The sequence below is a fragment of the Schistocerca piceifrons genome, chromosome 2 (assembly GCF_021461385.2).
Source record: "Schistocerca piceifrons isolate TAMUIC-IGC-003096 chromosome 2, iqSchPice1.1, whole genome shotgun sequence".
NCBI classification, from domain to species: domain Eukaryota; kingdom Metazoa; phylum Arthropoda; class Insecta; order Orthoptera; family Acrididae; genus Schistocerca; species Schistocerca piceifrons.
The window spans coordinates 283,004,032-283,022,671 of NC_060139.1; the positions used below are offsets into that span (position 1 = coordinate 283,004,032).

The window sequence follows — 18,640 nt, forward strand, 5'->3', positions numbered from 1 at the left end:
CACAGCCAGAAAAGCAATAAAAGAAGCTCCTACAGAAAGCAAAACCATTATTATAAGGACGTATGAGCTTAAAGAGAAATGGAAGTGTACTGAAAATGTAGTTTAGAACATGATTTATAAATAAAATAAAATTTTATAACATTGGAAAAAATGTGATAAATTGATTAAATTTTGTTATTATACCCAAAAATACTCCCTTTTTTGTGAGAATACCTGACATGAAAGAAAAAAATGGATTGCATTTTTGAAATCAGTGCTGAAAAGTACATAAAAGTCAGTTATCAAATTTCAAACAACTTTCAAAAAATATTTTTTTGCAGACCTGTGTTATGTCACATTTTTCAGTCAACTTGAAATTCCACAAATACCTGTCTAGGAGGCTTTTACCACAAGTTCTGTTTGCCAATTAATTTTCCTTTGAAAATCCACCAGCCTGTGCCTGACTGCATGCACTAATTTCATTTTATCGTGTATTGCTATTTGATGTGATGAGTATGTGTAATTATGAGCATTATATGATTTGGTTTAAACTGGCCAAAGATAAACATACATTTGGTTGAAGTGTCCACTTACGGAAATATTCACCCATTATCTTCAGGTCTTTCATTAGGATATCCTCAGATGCTTCAATTGTGCTACATCTTGTAGCGAGGGCCCGTCAGCATACCCGAACTTTCTTGATTGTGTTTCCGGCAGGTCTAATGTATGAGGTTTCAGCATGGTGGTTGGCCAACGTATCACGTAATTGAAATATGGGAGGTATTGGACCATGTTTACACTGGTTGGTGGATCAGCAGAGGTGACCCTATTAATTGGCCCACTAGGCCATGGGATTTGACTTCTTTGGATTTCTTTCTGTGGGGGTATTTAAAAGATAAGATGCACCAGCAAGTGCTAATAGGACCTCAAGACATGGTCGACCGCTTCAGAAATGCATGTGTTGAAATTCCTGCAGATGTTTTTCTGTTCTGTGTAGGATCACTAAGTGTATTGAAGATGGCAGTACCACATTGGAACACTTACTCTAGTTAGAAAAGTAGAGTAGCATTCACCTCGAGACATGGACACAGTGGTGAGTCGAGCAGTGCCCTGTTTGGTATGTCACAGGAACATAGAATTGCAAATGGGCTTTCCAATTAGAAGTTATGAAATACTGATCTGCTCTATCCTTGCAGTGCCTTTGGATATTCAAGGGCCATTGAGTAGTATGTTATAAATTATGATTGTGTATCCATATGTCTTCCTCTGATTACAGCATCACCTATGGTGAAATGAAGAAAATGCTTCATACAAAACACATAAAGGTTTTTCGTAGAATCATAATCTGCAACATAAAAATGGTGGTTCCCATTGAAGATTTCAAAGTTTCCCCTACCACCCACATGCAGTGTGTGGTGGGGGACAAGTGTGGTGTCATTGGATGTCCGCTTCTGAGTCAAACAAATTGGAATTATAACTTTTTTTGATCCACTGTGTAGTGTTCAAGGTATTTCAATGTTTTCAGTTAAGATGAGCAGCCTGTATCTTAATGACATTGCACAACCCATTAACTCCCATATATTAACCTATGGAAATGACACCTCAATCATATTCTATGGCAGAGAATGTAACGAGCTAGAATATTATGTTGCTAGTTATGTAACAGAAGTAACAGAGTACTTCCAGTGATCAGGGTCTCAAGGTGAATGTCACCAAATCTCAATTACTGGCTTTGAAAATGGACAGTTCTCACCACAACAATATAAAAAATGTAAGTAATATTTCATCAACAGATACTGGAAGCTGTAAATTCCCAGATATGTATTTTGTTGAAAAATTTGTGGTGTACAAACCACATCAATTTTGTATGTGGAGAATCAGTCGTGCCTTATATCTCCTTAGCAAGCTCACTCCTAGCCAGACACTGAAAACTGTATGTTATGGAACAATTTACTCTTTCTCAGCTATGGGATTGAATTATGGGGCTGTGCAACTGACTTACACTTAAAGAGAACACTTCTGTTACAGAAAAAAGCAATAAGACTCATGCATGGGGTAGGCCATAGAGATTAATGTTATTAAGTGTTTGTGCAGCACAGATACCTCACAGTATGTTCTCTGTACATATTTAAATTAGTTATATTTTTTGTGAGTCAATCAGAAGAAGTTATCAACTGTAGTGATGCACATGACCACAACACAAGCACAAAATTTAACTATTTTCCAAGCACAAAATTTAACTATTTTCCAAAAAGAATTACATTAAAAATGAAAGATAGAAACGCACACATCAATTTTTTGATTTGGTTTAACAAACTACCAAACTCTCTAGGAACATACATGGGAAATGGATTTAACTCAAAATTAAAATCTTTTCTGATAGAACAACCTTTATAGGTATTCAACATATTTTAATACACTGATTGTACAAGGTGTACAACTTTGCTTCTGCCATTTTTTCCCCAACATTTGAGGTTTTAATGAAACAAATTGGTTACACATGTATCATTCAGAGTATTTTCCATCGCTGGCCACTACTTTCTCCCATCTTTCGGGCACTGTACAAATCCTGCATCAAAAAAATTGTTCATCTTTTGAAGCAATCCATGAATCAATCCAAATTGTGTCTTCTTCATGAGTCAGAGGGAGCAACGTCTAGAGAATACAGCGGGTGGGGTAGGACTTCCCATTTTAATGTTTCCAAGTACGTTTTGACCTCTTGTGCAACGTGGGGTCGAGCATTGTTGTGCTGCAAAATCACTTTACCGTGCCTCTTGCTGTATTGTGGCCATTTGTCTTTTAATGCTCTGCTCAAACGCATTAATTGCATTTGATAATGAGCACCTGTGATTGTTTCACTTGGTTTTAACACCTCATAGTACATGACGCCGAGCTGGTCCACCAAATGCAGAGCATTATCTTGGAGCCGTGAATATTCGGTTTGGCCGTTGACGTGGAAGCATGGCCGGGATATCCCCATGATTTTTTGCATTTAGGGTTATTGTAATGAACCCATTTTTTGTCCCCAGTCACAATGTGATGCAGAAATCCCTTCTGTTTTTGCCTCAGAAGCAACTGTTCACAAACACACAAACACAGTTCAATATCTCTAGGTTTTAGCTCACACGGGATCAAGTTCCTTTCTTCTGAATCATGCCTGTAGCCTTTAGATGTTTTGAAATGTCTTCCTGTGTCACTTCCACTAATTGTGCTGATTCTTTGTGAGTTTGACACGAGTCTTCACTCAGCAATGTCTCCAGTTCTGCATCTCCGAAAACATTCTCTCTTCCATCACTATGCTAGTCTACGACATTAAAATTACCATTCTTGAAGCATTGAAACCACTCACGACACATTCTTTCGCTAATAGCATCCTTACCATACGTACTTGAGAGCATTCGATGAGACTCAGGCACTGTTTTCTTCATATTGAAACAAAACAATAACACCTCACACAAATGACAAGAATTAGGCTCGTAAACTGACATTTTCAATCAAGAACAACTTTATGATGCAGACACAAACCACCTAATGTTTGAATGAGTTTATGTTGACCGAGGTCCAAGCTAATTGCCTGACATCTGGGATCTGTTTCTTTCGACCGCTACTTACCATTGTTGCCACCTATCGGGAAACGGTGGAAGCAAAGTTGTACACCTTGTAACATGAACCAGTAGCATATCAGCTGTAAAGTAATAAATGTATCAAATAGATATAAGATACAACAATTGCGTTATATAATATATTTTGTAAATGTAATTTTTGTTGTACTACCGTCTCTGACGTTTGCAAAAGGCATCATTGTGGTGGCTCCATACACAAAAAAGAGAAAAAGAAAAGACAAAAAAAAGAAGTACATACAAGCAAATAGATTAAGCAAGCAAGTACTAGTTTTTCACTCTTTTAAATGTGTATGACATTATACTTTCTGTCTATGCATTGTAAAATGGTATCATTTTCGAGGTACAGTCAATGGTATATTTGGATACTGCTGCAAAGTATGTTTCGATCAGAGTTGGTAACAAAGAAATAAGTTTAAACATCATGTCTTATCCTGTAGTTTGACTACATGAACAGCAGAAAGATAGTAAATGATAAACTTTTTTTGTTCCTCTTTTTCCTGGGGGGTGAGATGGGAGGTGGGTGAGATAAAGCTTTGTAATTGTTTGAAATTATGTGTCCATGTGTGATGGAAGTTGCTAAGTGCTTTCATTCTTAAATACTGGATGAATCTAGTCTAACTATTTGTGCGCTGTCAGTTTTGCTGCCTCACGACAAACACACAGTTTCTAACTGTAGTACTTGTCTTATTATGTTAAATTACTAACTCAGAATTGTGAATCTTAATGAGTTAATTATGACAACACTTTAAATTTTTTAAATTTGATCAATAATTGTTTGAAATATTGAAAATCCAATTTTTGTTGTCCTGGGAAGCTGTTAGATATAAATGTAATGTAATGCTTGTAAATAGATGGACAGACATAATACCATATAAAAATCAATGTTGATAAATCACTGGAATCATTCAGAACCTTCAGATGTGTATGAATAATGTCTATCTATAGTGATTTAAAGTGGAATGACACCATAAATTTAGCTGTTGGAGGAACGGAAGCCACACTCATATTTATTAGAAAATTCCTAAGGATGTGTAATTCATGTTCTAAACCTCCACTTAAAAGAACCCTCATTCAGTCAATTCTTAAATAATGTTTATTGGTCAGAGATCTGTGCCAAGCTGGATTAATGGATGAGGCAGAGAATAATTAAATAAGAGCTTCATAATTCATTGCAGTTTGGTTTATTAGAATGAGAATCTCATAGAGACGCTCAATACACTGCAGCTGACAATGTTAGAAGAAAGTCCTCATGCTGCAGCGAGAGCCTTACACACAAAATTTCAAAGGCCCACATTCTAAACCAACTCAAGAAACATACCACTTTCTGCAACAGTCGTCTTGTATAATGACCGCAGCACTAAAATTTGGGCTCACACAGAACCATACTGACTGTTTTTTCTTCCAGTATGCCATCTACAGTTGGAACAGGAAAAGGAGAAATGATTTTTTTCCAATATTTTTTGTACCATCCTTTATCAGAGTGACTGGCTGGCAGTATTGAAATGCTCTCTTTGAAATAACAACTGTTTATTACCAGAACTGATAGCAGAGACGTCAAGCAGCTCTTGGTCTGTCGGATCCCAGAATGTAACTGGCTTTCAAAGTGTGGAGTACTGACTCATGTAGATGTCTTTGGAAGAATACATTGCAGTGCCACAAGAGCATGTGATGGTATGGATTTAAGTAGGACCTATGACCACTGTGATTTGTGCTGTAATTCACAAGCCTTTTCATGGTGGGGCTGGAGCCCTCGGATGCTGTGGTGGCTGCAGGAAACTTGACTGTACACAATACTATGGCTATTCACAAATTACCTCTGAAGTGAGGCAGGGGCCATTCCTGGCCCCTGAAGTGTGGTGGCCAAATATTGAGTGTGCCTGGCCCTGCATATATAACATTTTCCCTCTGCTGTGAGTTGTATGTCAGATTACGGAGTACAAATGTAGGTTGTGCTGCTGTAGTTAAATTACAGTCTTTAGTTAATTTGTTTGGTACTGATTTCAGTAGAATTAGTGTTATCATTATTTTCTCTAAACAAAAATTATGACAGTTTCTTCCAGTTTCGTTGGTTACTAAAGGCGAAAATTCCATGCACTATAAAATCCCAGAAACTGCATGCATTCATGCACTATCAGACTACAATACATGCACTATCAAGTGAAAAATACATTACAATAAGCTCTATAATTTTTGTTCTTCATTTATTAATTCTCTCTCTTTTTGTGCAGTTAACAACTAATATTTCTAAATTATTTTCTGTGAGGTTCCTGTGCTGATCAATCAATATATTTTTGTAGGCAGAAAATGACCTCTCTACATCACAAGAAGTTACAGGTACAAATTTGAATGAACATATTTGTGACTGTGTCAAATCCTTCAGTCACGTTTTAACCAGAAAAATTTCTTCTTTACTGAGCCCGTAGTCTGGATTCTTGTGTGTGACGGAGTCCAATTTGTTCCTTGCATCTACTCTCTCTTTTCCTTGGACATGACTGAGTTGAGAGTTGATAGTTGATGGTTGGAGAGACATCAAGGTTACAGGTAGTCTGCGAATACTAGTCACTCACGTTGGCCACTCACGTGTGTACGGATTGTGTTAATCCTCTTGTGATCAGCTAAGGCATGAAGATGGTGCATTGAAGCACCAAAACTGGTAGACTCAATGTCAGTTGTTGAGGATTTCCAGAGATATCTCATGTAAGAAAGTGAAACACATACAGTGGTCCTTATGAGGTCATTTATTGTATGACCACCAGTTTTGGTGCTTCAGTGTGCCATCTTCAGGCCTTCGCTTCTAATTTTGTTATAGTCGAGAGCAATTTAGAAAAGTTTATCTTAAAGTTAATTAAATCATGCTGCAGAGTTTTTTTTCTTTTAAATGCTGGTTGTGCATCTCTGATACATACTGCATCATCTGATGAGGAACTGTTTACTGCCTAAAGTGAAAGAAGTATTTACTTTAGAATGAAATACTGAAGTATTAATTTTGTCACGATCAACTTTACATCAATTTTATTTTGTACCAATTTAATGGCATCAAAATTGTCAGAGTAAAACATGACAGCTTCCAATCAAGTAACCCACCTAGTAAGGATTGGCTAAGAGGGTGACGGTAACTCTGGTAGATGTTTTCTGTAAGCAGCTACACGTGCTGCAGCAGGCTTTGAGAACTCCTGTATAGAATAATATAACATTTTAAAATGACTAATTTATTTTTACAGCTTTGGAACCATTAAAACTGATATACCACTAAATTTTACATGCATACCTTTTTAGGTGAGGATATCAAATTTTTGAGATTGTTATAATTGGAGCAAATTTTTACTGCAGCATTATGGAACCCATGAGTAAGATATGTAATGTGTTTTGTATTTGATAGGACATTTTAGTTGCACTCCCAGCCTTCAGCAGGTAAGGTGCAGCATCACTTAACAGCTAAAGAGCTATGCGTTTATTTAGATTATTTGGACACGAAATAAATCATTTTCTCAGAAAATGATTTATGAAAACAGAGACATAAATGAGAATAAAATAATTACTTCAAATGTTATTCAATTACAATTTCTGAGTAAAACTTAAGCTGTCAGTCACCAAAGAGAGTAGCAACTGTGGTATTATTTGCTTGTCACCAGGCCCCTGCTCAGTTAATTTTCCTGCAGCTAGATTAGCAACCCCCCCCCCCCCCCCCCATGAACCAAGGACCTTGCCATTGGTGGGGAGGCTCAACGATACAGATAGCCGTACCGTAGGTGCAACCACAACGGAGGGGTATCTGTTGAGAGGCCAGACAAACGTGTGGTTCCTGAAGAGAGGCAGCAGCCTCTTCAGTAGTTGCAGGGGCAAGAGTCTGGATGATTGACTGATCTGGCCTTGTAACATTAACCAAAATGGCCTTGCTGTTGTGGTACTGCGAACGGCTGAAAGCAAGGGGAAACTAGAGCCGTAATTTTTCTCGAGGGCATGCAGCTTTACTGTATGGTTAAATGATGATGGCGTCCTCTTGGGTAAAATATTCCGGAGGTAAAATAGTCCCCCATTCGGGTCTCTGGGCAGGGACTACTCAAGAGGACTTCATTATCAGGAGAAAGAAAACTGGCATTCTATGGATCGGAGCGTGGAATGTCAGATCCCTTAATTGGGCAGGTAGGTTAGAAAATTTAAAAAGGGAAATGGATAGGTTAAAGTTAGATATAATGGGAATTAGTGAAGTTCGTTGGCAGGAGGAACAAGACTTCTGGTCAGGTGAACAAAGGGTTATAAATACAAAATCAAATAGGGGTAATGCATGAGTAGGTTTAATAATGAATAAAAAATTAGGAGTGCGGGTAAGCTACTACAAACAGCATAGTGAACGTATTATAGTGGCCAAGATAGACACAAAGCCCATGCCTACTACAGTAGTACAAGTTTATATGCCAACTAGCTCTGCAGATGATGAAGAAATTGAACAAATGTATGATGAGATAAAAGAAATTATTCAGGTAGTGAAGGGAGACGAAAATTTAATAGTCATGGGTGACTGGAATTCGACAGTAGGAAAAGAGAGAGAAGGAAACATAGTAGGTGAATATGGATTCGGGCTAAGAAATGAAAGAGGAAGCTGTCTGTTAGAATTTTGCACAGAGCCTAACTTAATCATAGCTAACACTTGGTTCAAGAATCATAAAAGAAGGTTGTATACATGGAAGAATCCTGGAGATACTAAAAGGTATCACATAGATTATATAACGGTAAGACAGAGATTTAGGAACCAGATTTTAAATTGTAGGACATTTCCAGGGGCAGATGTGGACTCTGACCACAATCTATTGGTTATGAACTGTAGATTAAAACTGAAGAAATTGCAAAAAGATGGGAATTTAAGGAGATGGGACCCGGATAAACTGACTAAACCAGAGGTTGTACAGAGTTTCAGGGACAGCATAAGGGAACAATTGACAGGAATGGGGGAAAGAAATACAGTAGAAGACGAATGGGTAGCTGTGAGGGATGAAGTAGTGAAGGCAGCAGAGGATCAAGTAGGTAAAAAGACGAGGGCTATTAGAAATCCTTGGGTAACAGACGAAATATTGAATTTAATTCATGACAAGGGAAAATATAAAAATGCAGTAAATGAAGCAGGCAAAAAGGAATAAAAACGTCTCAAAAATGAGAATGATAGGAAGTGCAAAATGGCTAAGCAGGCATGGCTAGAAGACAAATGTAAGGATGTAGAGGCCTATCTCATTAGGGGTAAGATAGATACAGCCTACAGGAAAATTAAAGAGACCTTTGGAGAAAAGAGAGCCAGTTCTATGAATATCAAGAGCTCAGATGGAAACCCAGTTCTAAGCAAAGAGGGGAAAGCAGAAAGGTGGAAGGAGTATATAGAGGGTCTATACAAGGCGAGGTACTTGAGGGCAATATTATGGAAATGGAAGAGGATGTAGATGAAGATGAAATGGGAGATACGATACTGCATGAAGAGTTTGACAGAGCACTGAAAGACCTGAGTCGAAACAAGACCCCGGGAGTAGACAACATTCCATTAGAACTACTGACAGCCTTGGGAGAGCCAGTCCTGACAAAACTCTACCATCTGGTGAGCAAGATGTACGAGACAGGTGAAATACCCACAGACTTCAAGAAGAATACAATAATTCCAATCCTAAAGAAAGCAGGTGTTGACAGATGTGAAAATTACCGAACTATCAGTGTAATAAGTCACGGCTGCAAAATAGTAACACGAATTCTTTACAGACGAATGGAAAAACTGTTAGAAGCTGACCTCGGGGAAGATCAGTTTGGATTTCGTAGAAATGTTGGAACATGTGAGGCAATACTGACCTTACGACTTATCTTAGAGGAAAGATTAAGGAAAGGCAAACCTACGTTTCTAGCATTTGTAGACTTAGAGAAAGCTTTTGATAATGTTGACTGGAATACTCTCTTTCAAATTCTAAAGGTGGCAGGGGTAAAATACAGGGAGCGAAAGGCTATTTACAATTTGTACAGAAACCAGATGGCAGTTATAAGAGTCGAGGGGCATGAAAGGGAAGCAGTGGTTGGGAAGGGAGTGAGACAGGGTTGTAGCCTGTCCCCGATGTTATTCAGTCTGTATATTGAGCAAGCAGTAAAGGAAACAAAAGAAAAATTTGGAGTAGGTATTAAAATCCAGGGAGGAGAAATAAAAAATTTGAGGTTCGCCGATGACATTGTAATTCTGTCAGAGACAGCAAAGGACTTGGAAGAGCAGTTGAACGGAATGGACAGTGTCTTGAAAGGAGGATATAAGATGGACATCAACAAAAGCAAAACGAGGATAATGGAATGTAGTCAAATTAAGTCGGGTGATGCTGAGGGAATTAGATTAGGAAATGAGACACTTAAAGTAGTAAATGAGTTTTGCTATTTGGGGAGCAAAATAACTGATGATGGTTGAAGTAGAGAGGATATAAAATGTAGACTGGCAATGGCACGGAAAGCGTTTCTGAAGAAGAGAAATTTGTTAACATTGAGTATAGATTTAAGTGTCAGGAAGTCGTTTCTGAAAGTATTTGTATGGAGTGTAGCCATGTATGGAAGTGAAACATGGACAATAAATAGTTTGGACAAGAAGAGAATAGAAGCTTTCGAAATGTGGTGCTACAGAAGAATGTTGAAGATTAGGTGGGTAGATCACGTAACTAATGAGGAGGTATTGAATAGGATTGGGGAGAAGAGAAGTTTGTCGCACAACTGGACTAGAAGAAGGGATTGGTTGGTAGGACATGTCCTGAGGCATCAAGGGATCACCAATTTAGTATTGGAGGGCAGCGTGGAGGGTAAAAATCATAGAGGGAGACCAAGAGATGAATACACTAAACAGATTCAGAAGGATGTAGGTTGCACTAGGTACTGGGAGATGAAGAAGCTTGCACAGGATAGATTAGCATGGAGAGCTGCATCAAACCAGTCTTAGGACTGAAGACCACAACAACAACAGCAACACAGATTAGCAACATAGTGCCCCATAGGATTGGTTGTTTTCATCCACATATGTTTCAAGATCCCAGGTCCTCACAAATTTTGTCCAAAACCTGGTTAGCAAAATAAGAAGTGATTTTATGTGAGTGAAAATAGTTTCCATTTTTTTTGGCAAATATGTTAAATATGCCTACCTGATTATAAGATTTTGAAATATAATTTTTTCTCAGTGTCAAGGGATCATGGACATCTTTTGATGAATGTTGTTGTTGCTGTGGCTTTCAGTCCAGAGACTGGTTTGATTCAGCTCTCCATGCTACTCTAGCCTGTGCAAGCTTCTTCATGTCCAAGTAACTACTGCAACCTACGTCCTTCTGAATCTGCTTAGTGTATTCATCTCTTGGTCTTCCTATTCAATTTTTATGCTTCACACAGACCTCCAATAGTTAATTAGTGATCCCTTATGCCTCAGAACATGTTCTACCAACTGACCCCCTCTTCTAGTTAAGTTGTGCCACAAACCTCTCTTGTCCCTAATTCTATTCATTGCCTTCTCATTAGTTACATGATCTACCTATTTAATGTTGTCGCAAACCTCAAAGTTTTTATTTCTTCTCCGTGGATTTTAATTTCTACTCCAAATTTTTCTTTTGTTTCCTTTACTGCTTGCTCAATATACAGACTGAATAACATCGGGGACAGGCTACAACCCTGTCTCACTCCCTTCCCAACCACTGCTTCCCTTTCATGCCCCTCGACTCTTATGACGGCCATCTGGTTTCTGTACAAATTGTAAATAGCCTTTCGCTGCCTGTATTTGACCCCTGCCACCTTCAGAATTTGAAAGAGAGTAAGTATTCCAGTCAACATTGTCAAAAGCTTTTTCTAAGTCATAGGGTCAGTATTGCATTCCAACATTTCTACAGAATCCGAACTGATCTTCCCCAAGGTCAGCTTCTACCAGTTTTTCCATTTGCCTCTAAAGAATTCATCTCAGTATTTTGCAGCCGTGATTTATTAAGCTGATAGTTTGGTAATTTTCACACCTGTCAACACCTACTTTCTTTGGGATTGGAATTATTATATTCTTCTTGAAGTCTGAGGGTATTTCACCTGTCTCATACCTCTTTCTCACCAGATGGAAGAGTTTTGTCAGGGCCGGCTCTCCCAAGTCTATCAGTAGTTCTAACAGAATGTTGTCTACTCCTGGGGCCTTGTTTCGACTTAGGTCTCTCAGTGCTCTATCAAATTCTTCATGCAGTATTATAGCTTCCATTTCATCTTCATCTACGTCCTCTTCCATTTCCATAATATTGCCCTCAAGTACACACCCTTGTATAGACCCAATATATACTCCTTCCACCTCTCTTTCCGTTCTTTGTGTAGAACGGTTTTTCCATCTGAGCTCTTGATTTTCATATAAGTGGTTCTCTTTTCTCCAAAGGTCTGTTTAATTTTCCTGTTGGCAGTATCTATCTTACCCCTTGTGATATGTACCTCTGCATCCTTACATTTCTCCTCTAGCAATCTTTTCTTAGCCATTTTTCTCTTCCTGTCAATCTCATTTTTGAGACATTCGTATTCCTTTTTGCCTGCTTCATTTACTACGTTTTTATATTTTCTCCTTTCATCAGTTACATTCAATATCTCTTCTGTTACCCAAAGATTTCTACTAGCCCTCATCTTTTTATCTACTTGATCCTCTGCTGCCTTCACTATTTCATCTCTTAAAGCTACCCATTTTTGTTCTACTGTATTTCTTTCCCCTGTTTTTGCTAATCGTTCCCTCATGCTCTCTCTCTCTCTGAAACTCTCTACAACCTCTGGTGCTTTCAGTTTATCCAGGACCCATATCCTTAAATTCCCACCTTTTTGCAGTTATGTTATGTTATGTTAACCGGGGACGTAGAAACAACAGAGAGGCTCCGTCCCCGCCACAGCCGCAGTGGCCCGACGACTACTGCAGTCCACTTCACCCCTCCGCTGCCCCACACCGAACCCAGGGTTATTGTGTGGTTCGGCCCCCGGTGGACCCCCCCCCCCCCTCCCCTCCCTCCCAGGGAACGTCTCACACCAGATGAGTGTAACCCCTATGTTTGTGCATGGTAGATTAATGGTTGTGTATGCATACATGGAGAACTTGTTTGCGCAACAATCATCGACATAGTGTGGCTGAGGCGGAATAAGGGGAACCAGCCCACATTCGCTGAGGCAGATGGAAAACCACCTAAAAACCATCCACAGACAAGCCGGCTCATCAGACCTCGACTCGAATCTGCCGGGCAGATTTGTTCTGGGGACTGGCACTCCTTCCTGCCTGGAAAGCTGTGCGGTAGACCGCATGGCCAATTTTTGCAGTTACTTCAGTTTTAATCTACAGTTCATAACTAATAAATTGTGGTCAGAGTCCACATCTGATGCTGGATGTATCTTACAATTTAAAACCTGGTTCCTAAATCTCTGTCTGACCATTATATTATCTATCTGAAACGTTCCAGATTCTCCCCACCTCTTCCACATATACAGCCTTCTTTCACGATTCTTAAACCAAATGTTAGCTATGATTAAGTTATGTTCTGCGCAAAATTCTACCAAGTGGCTTTGTCTTTCATTCCTTACCCCCAGCCCATATTCACCAACTACTTTTCCTTCTCTCCCTTTTCCTACTATCGAATTCCAGTCCCCCATAACTATTAAATTTTCGTCTCCCTCACTATCTGAATAATTTCTTTAATTTCATCATACATTTTTTCAATCTCTCCGTCATCTGCAGAAGTAGTTGGCATATAAACTTGTAATACTTTGTGTCTATCTTGGCTACAATAATGTTTTCACTATGCTGTTCGTAGTAGCTTACCCGTGCTCCTATTTTTTTATTCATCATTAAACTTACTCCTGCATTACCTCTATTTGATTTCATTGTTATAACTCTGTTTTCACCTGGCCAGAAGTCTTGTTTCTCCTGCCACCAAACGTCACTAATTCCCACTATATCTAACTTTAACCTATTTCCCTTTTTAAATTTTCTGATCTGACCTTCAACCCTCCGATCTGTAGGATGCCAGTTTTGTTTCTCCTGATAATGATGTCCTCCTGAGTAGTCCCTGCCCAGAAATCTGAATGGGGGACTATTTTACCTCCAGAATATTTTACTCAAGAGGACACCAAGATCATTTAACCATACAGTAAAGCTGCATGGCTTTGGGAAAAATGGTGTCTGTAGTTTCCACTTGCTTTCAGCCATTCGCAGTACCAGCACAGCAAGGCCGTTTTAGTAGATGTTACAAGGCCAGATCAGTCAGTCATCCAGACTGTTGTCCCTGCAACTACTGAAAAGGCTGCCACCCCTCTTCAGGAACCACACATTTATCTGGCCCCTCAACAGATATCCCTCCATTGTGTCTGCACCTATGGTATGGCTATCCGTAATGCTGAGGCACGCAAGCCTCCCCACCAACAGCAAGGTCCATCGTTCATGGATGAATACTTCTCCAAAAAGCCGTTAAGAGTTAGGCTTCTGAATTTCTCAACTGGTATATTTATTCCTAGAAAAGCATTGCACAATTCCATCTAAATATTATTTTGAGATGCCTTACATATGCAAGCAGTAATAAATGACTGTATTTGGTATTTTGCAGATTCTTTAGCTTTTAGCATTCTTGTAATATGTGATTCAGATGCAGCATGCTGTTCAACTTGAAATTTTTTAGTTCATGTTATCTGATGTTATAAAAGATCTTTCGGTTTAAAATAAATTTTGTAACACTTTACAGATAACAAGTACAACACAAAATTTTCCAAAAAAGAATCATTCGCCTGTTATCGTAACACTCACAGAATACTACATCTCCAGCTTATGTAATAAAATCCTTTCTTTTCATCCACTGTGCAAGTACACTTCTGGATCTTTTAGTTGGAGACATATTAGAAGCACATTAACACATTCAGACAGTATTACACAAACTTACGAAGTTCACACCCACCTACACACACGCGCGCGCGCGCACAAACACACACACACACACACACACACACACACACACACACACACACTGCAAAGGCAGTTTAGGGAATGATTTCACTTTTAGAAGAATTTCAATTGTTAGCAAGGTTTGTTTGAATTCCACAAGATCACTCTGCAGCTGTGTAATTGTTGCAACAGGCTGAATTTCCATTTTCCAAGATCAAAGACTTGCAGTGGTTGTTGTGGAGAAATAACTCTATTTATGACATGCGCCCTACAGAGGGCAGTCAGTAGAATTAGGGAAGGCATCCTATTTTGAGGGTCCAAAATTTCTGTTTCTGTTATTCCAACCTGTCTTTCTTCAGTCCTTATTCCTGAAGCAAAAATAAGAATAATAAAAATCAAAGAACTGAGGTGTCTGCTTAAAATCATTAAAATATGCATTTAAAGTGAAAGTAATGTATATTATATACATAATTACGCTGAAAACACCTTATAATGCATTATGCATGTTTTTATACCCAAAAGGCCAAAATATGCAAATATGCACAGAAAAAGTATACATATTTGGAACCAGACAGTAATGAAATAGACAAATACTAAGTTTGAGCTCTGTCCAATGATCCTATAAAAACATGCATTTGCATGGTATTCTTGTCTTTTTTTATAACAAATATTTTTACCTTATTTTGTGGGAAATGTGTTAGATAGGTAGTGGTGCAATCTTTTAATGTTTCAGCGTGGAGATCGAGGCAGACCTGAGGATCAAGTATTGATGAGAGCTTTGAGGGACTTCAACATTCCTAAAATTGTAACAGATGACATACCAGTTTTCATGGGACTTATAGGTGACTTGTTTCCAGCTCTTGATGTGCCAAGAAAGAGAGACTTAGAATTTGAAAAAATGGTAAAGCAAGCTGCACTTGACTTGAAACTACAGCCTGAAGACAATTTTATTTTAAAGGTATCATTGTATTTTAGAATATTATTTGACTTTGTGTTCATAATGGAATCTTTGGGTTTCTTTTCATTCATTCTTCAGACAATATGCTCCATGAATCCCATTGTGAAAGGGAGTCTTCAAGGATGTGGGCTGAGGGAATTAATTCATTAACAGGCAATTAACAAATACAAATACAAATGTTTTATTCCACCATTGAGCATATTTACATGCAATTGATGTTGTCAGTGTTAACACAATAATAATAATATAAACTTTGACATGAAAAATGTTATTAACTACAATATAATAATCCAAGATGGATACACTACATATTTGTGCAAATGTCAATAACAACAAGAAGTTTCCCAACAGATCAGTTACAAGGTAAATGAATTATACAGTTCAGTGTATGACAAACAAATAATCAAACGGATTAGTAACAATAAGTACATGAAACAGTAATAAAATAGTTGCACAGTGTGGCATATTCATAGTTTGCAGTTAATTTGTAGTTCATTGGGTCATTTGCCATATATTCAAGGAACTCTTGAGCAGAGTCAATTACTTTACTTTTGATCCACCTCAAAAGACTAGTTTTAAATTTATTTACTGGCACTGTGTAGGCATTTTCAGGTTATTTGTTGAAGTAGACAGGACCAAGATATTTGTAACTGTTATGTGTCTTTGCAAGCATAGCATATGGCGTACTAACTGTCTGTCCACTTCTTATGTTATGGTCATGAACTGTTCTCCTTAAGTCAAATTTATTCAGATTCTTGTTAACGAAGACAAGGCAGGTGTAAATATACAGGCCAGGCACTGTCATTATATTTAGTTTCTTAAAATAATCTCGACATGGTTCATTTAGATTAGATTAGATTCAGTTTTTGTTCCATAGACCCAAAAAAGAGGTGATTCTCGTGAGTGTGGAACATCTCAGAAAAGATAACATACAACATTTGAATATAATACTTACTACCCTGATCATTTCTCAGGAGATAGTCAAAATAGGTTAGTATAATGCAATAAACTGTAACAGCTAATATTTACAGAATTAACATACTGTCAGAATGAAACACTATTGTGAACTATTAATAAATTTATCATACACAAAATACCTAATCTTGACTGCTGTGACCAATTGTTGTCAAAACTGAAATCTAAAAGATATTTTTACTTAAGCTGACTTAACAGTCTCTGTTAAGATATTCATCTATGAAGTAGAAGGAGTTGCCTATCAAAAAGTCTTTCAAACTCTGTTAAAACCATGCTTTCTCTGAAACCAAGTTTTTAATGGTTGCTGACAATTTATTGGAAACGTGTGTTCCTGAATGTTGAACCCCTTTTTGGACCAAGGTAAGTGATTTTAGGTCTTTATGTAGATTGTTCTTATTCCTAGTATTGATACAATGTATTGAGCTATTTGTTGGAAATAGAGATGCATTACTTGCAACAAATTTCGTTAAGGAATAAATATACTGAGAAGCAGTGGTTGGAATACAAAGTTCATTGAATAGGTTTGTACAAGATGTTCTTGTATTTACATCTCAAATGATTCTTATCACACACTTTTGCACCCTAAAATCTTTTGCTCGGTTTGATGAGTTGCCCCAGAATATGATCCCATATGACATAACAGAATGAAAGTAAGCAAAGTATGTAAGTTTTTTTTATATTTATATCTTCTACATCTGACATCATTCTCATGGCAAACACAGACTTGTTTAGGCATTTAAGCAATTCTGTGGTATGCCCTTCCAAACTGAATTTATTATCGAGTTGTAATCCCAGAAATTAAACAGTCATCCTCTTTGATCTGCGTGTCTTCATATGTTATACTCATGCTGGAAGGAAATCTCTTAAAGGTTCTGAACTACATATAGTGGGTCTTCTCAAAGTTTAATGACAGTGAATTAGCTTTAAACCACTTATTAATGTCAGTGAAAATTTGATTAGCAGCTATTTCTAAATCTGTACTTGACTTGCTACTTATTGCAATGTTTGTATCATCTGCAAACAAAACAAACTTAGCCTCTGGCAATTTAACAGATGAGAGGTCATTAATGTACACAAGAAAAAGCAAAGGACCCAAGATGGAACCTTGAGGAACACCTCATGTAATTAATTCCCGGTCAGATGAAGACTGACTGCTTACAGCACAGGTATTTCACAATGACACCCATTGTTTCCTGTTAGATAGATAAGACTCAAACCATTTTGCAGCTTTGCTGGTGACACCATAATATTCTAATTTACTTAAGAGAATGCTGTGGTTCACACACTCAAAGGCTTTTGACAGGTTGCAGAAAATGCCAGTAGCCTCTAATTTATTATCTAATGAATTAAGGCTAAGTTCTGCTATGCACCTTATGGCTTTCTTTTACCATTTAGACACTAATTTTGAGCCTACAGAATTGTCCCATAATAGTACTCCATTCCCCAGGTGTGAATGGAAGAATGCAAAATACTGTCATTGTCATGTAGAAGAAGGTGTAATTAGATGAATCATGGACACTAACTTGACTTAATGAAGGTTTATTCAGCACTTGCATATACAAGAGTGCGGATTAGATTAGATTATATTAGGACCAAACTGCCTCCTGCCAGAACACATACAGCATACATACAGCTACAGAACATTCCAGTACAATGATTGTTAACCTTTGTGGATACTTCTAAAATGTACTCAAACCAAATAGAGAAATCAAAATTGTACAGACTAGGTGAGTTTTGAACTCAAAACAACAGCATCTCAGTGTTATGTCCTCCTAGTCCGGGAACAAGTCATCGGTCCTGCATATTCTGACTCCCGATGACTGATGCTTGTCCTGGCAGTGATCTTCTTAGAACTTCTTTTGCTGCTACGCTCGTCGTCACATTTCTACTTGTTGCCTGTCGGTGGAGCTTCAAATTTACCCTGGGTTGCAGGATCCTTTTATGGCTTCATTTGAAGGATGTGGACCGTATCTCTAATCTTTCGTCGTCTTCCGCCAGGGTCGAAATCTTCAACTTCATAAGTAACATAAGACAACTGTCTTACAACCTTATAAGGTCCAAAGCAGTGCCTAATGAGCTTCTCAGAGAGACCAACCTTCCGAACAGGAGTGAAGATCCGGACGAGGTCACCAGGCTGGTAGACAACAGGGCGGTGGCCCACGTCATACCTTCAGTGATCATTTTCTTGAG

The 18,640-nt window shown here is 38.1% G+C and overlaps 1 protein-coding gene across 1 annotated transcript in view; it reads left to right on the forward strand.

Annotated features, from left to right (window-relative positions):
• The window catches only part of LOC124775330 (dynein beta chain, ciliary-like), a 702,744-nt gene that overhangs the window by 549,671 nt on the left and 134,433 nt on the right, over positions 1-18,640 (forward strand). Inside the window, exon 65 of the mRNA XM_047250162.1 lies at positions 15,251-15,475. Within this exon, the coding sequence (XP_047106118.1) occupies positions 15,251-15,475 (225 nt within the window). The remainder of the gene's footprint in view (positions 1-15,250; positions 15,476-18,640) is intronic.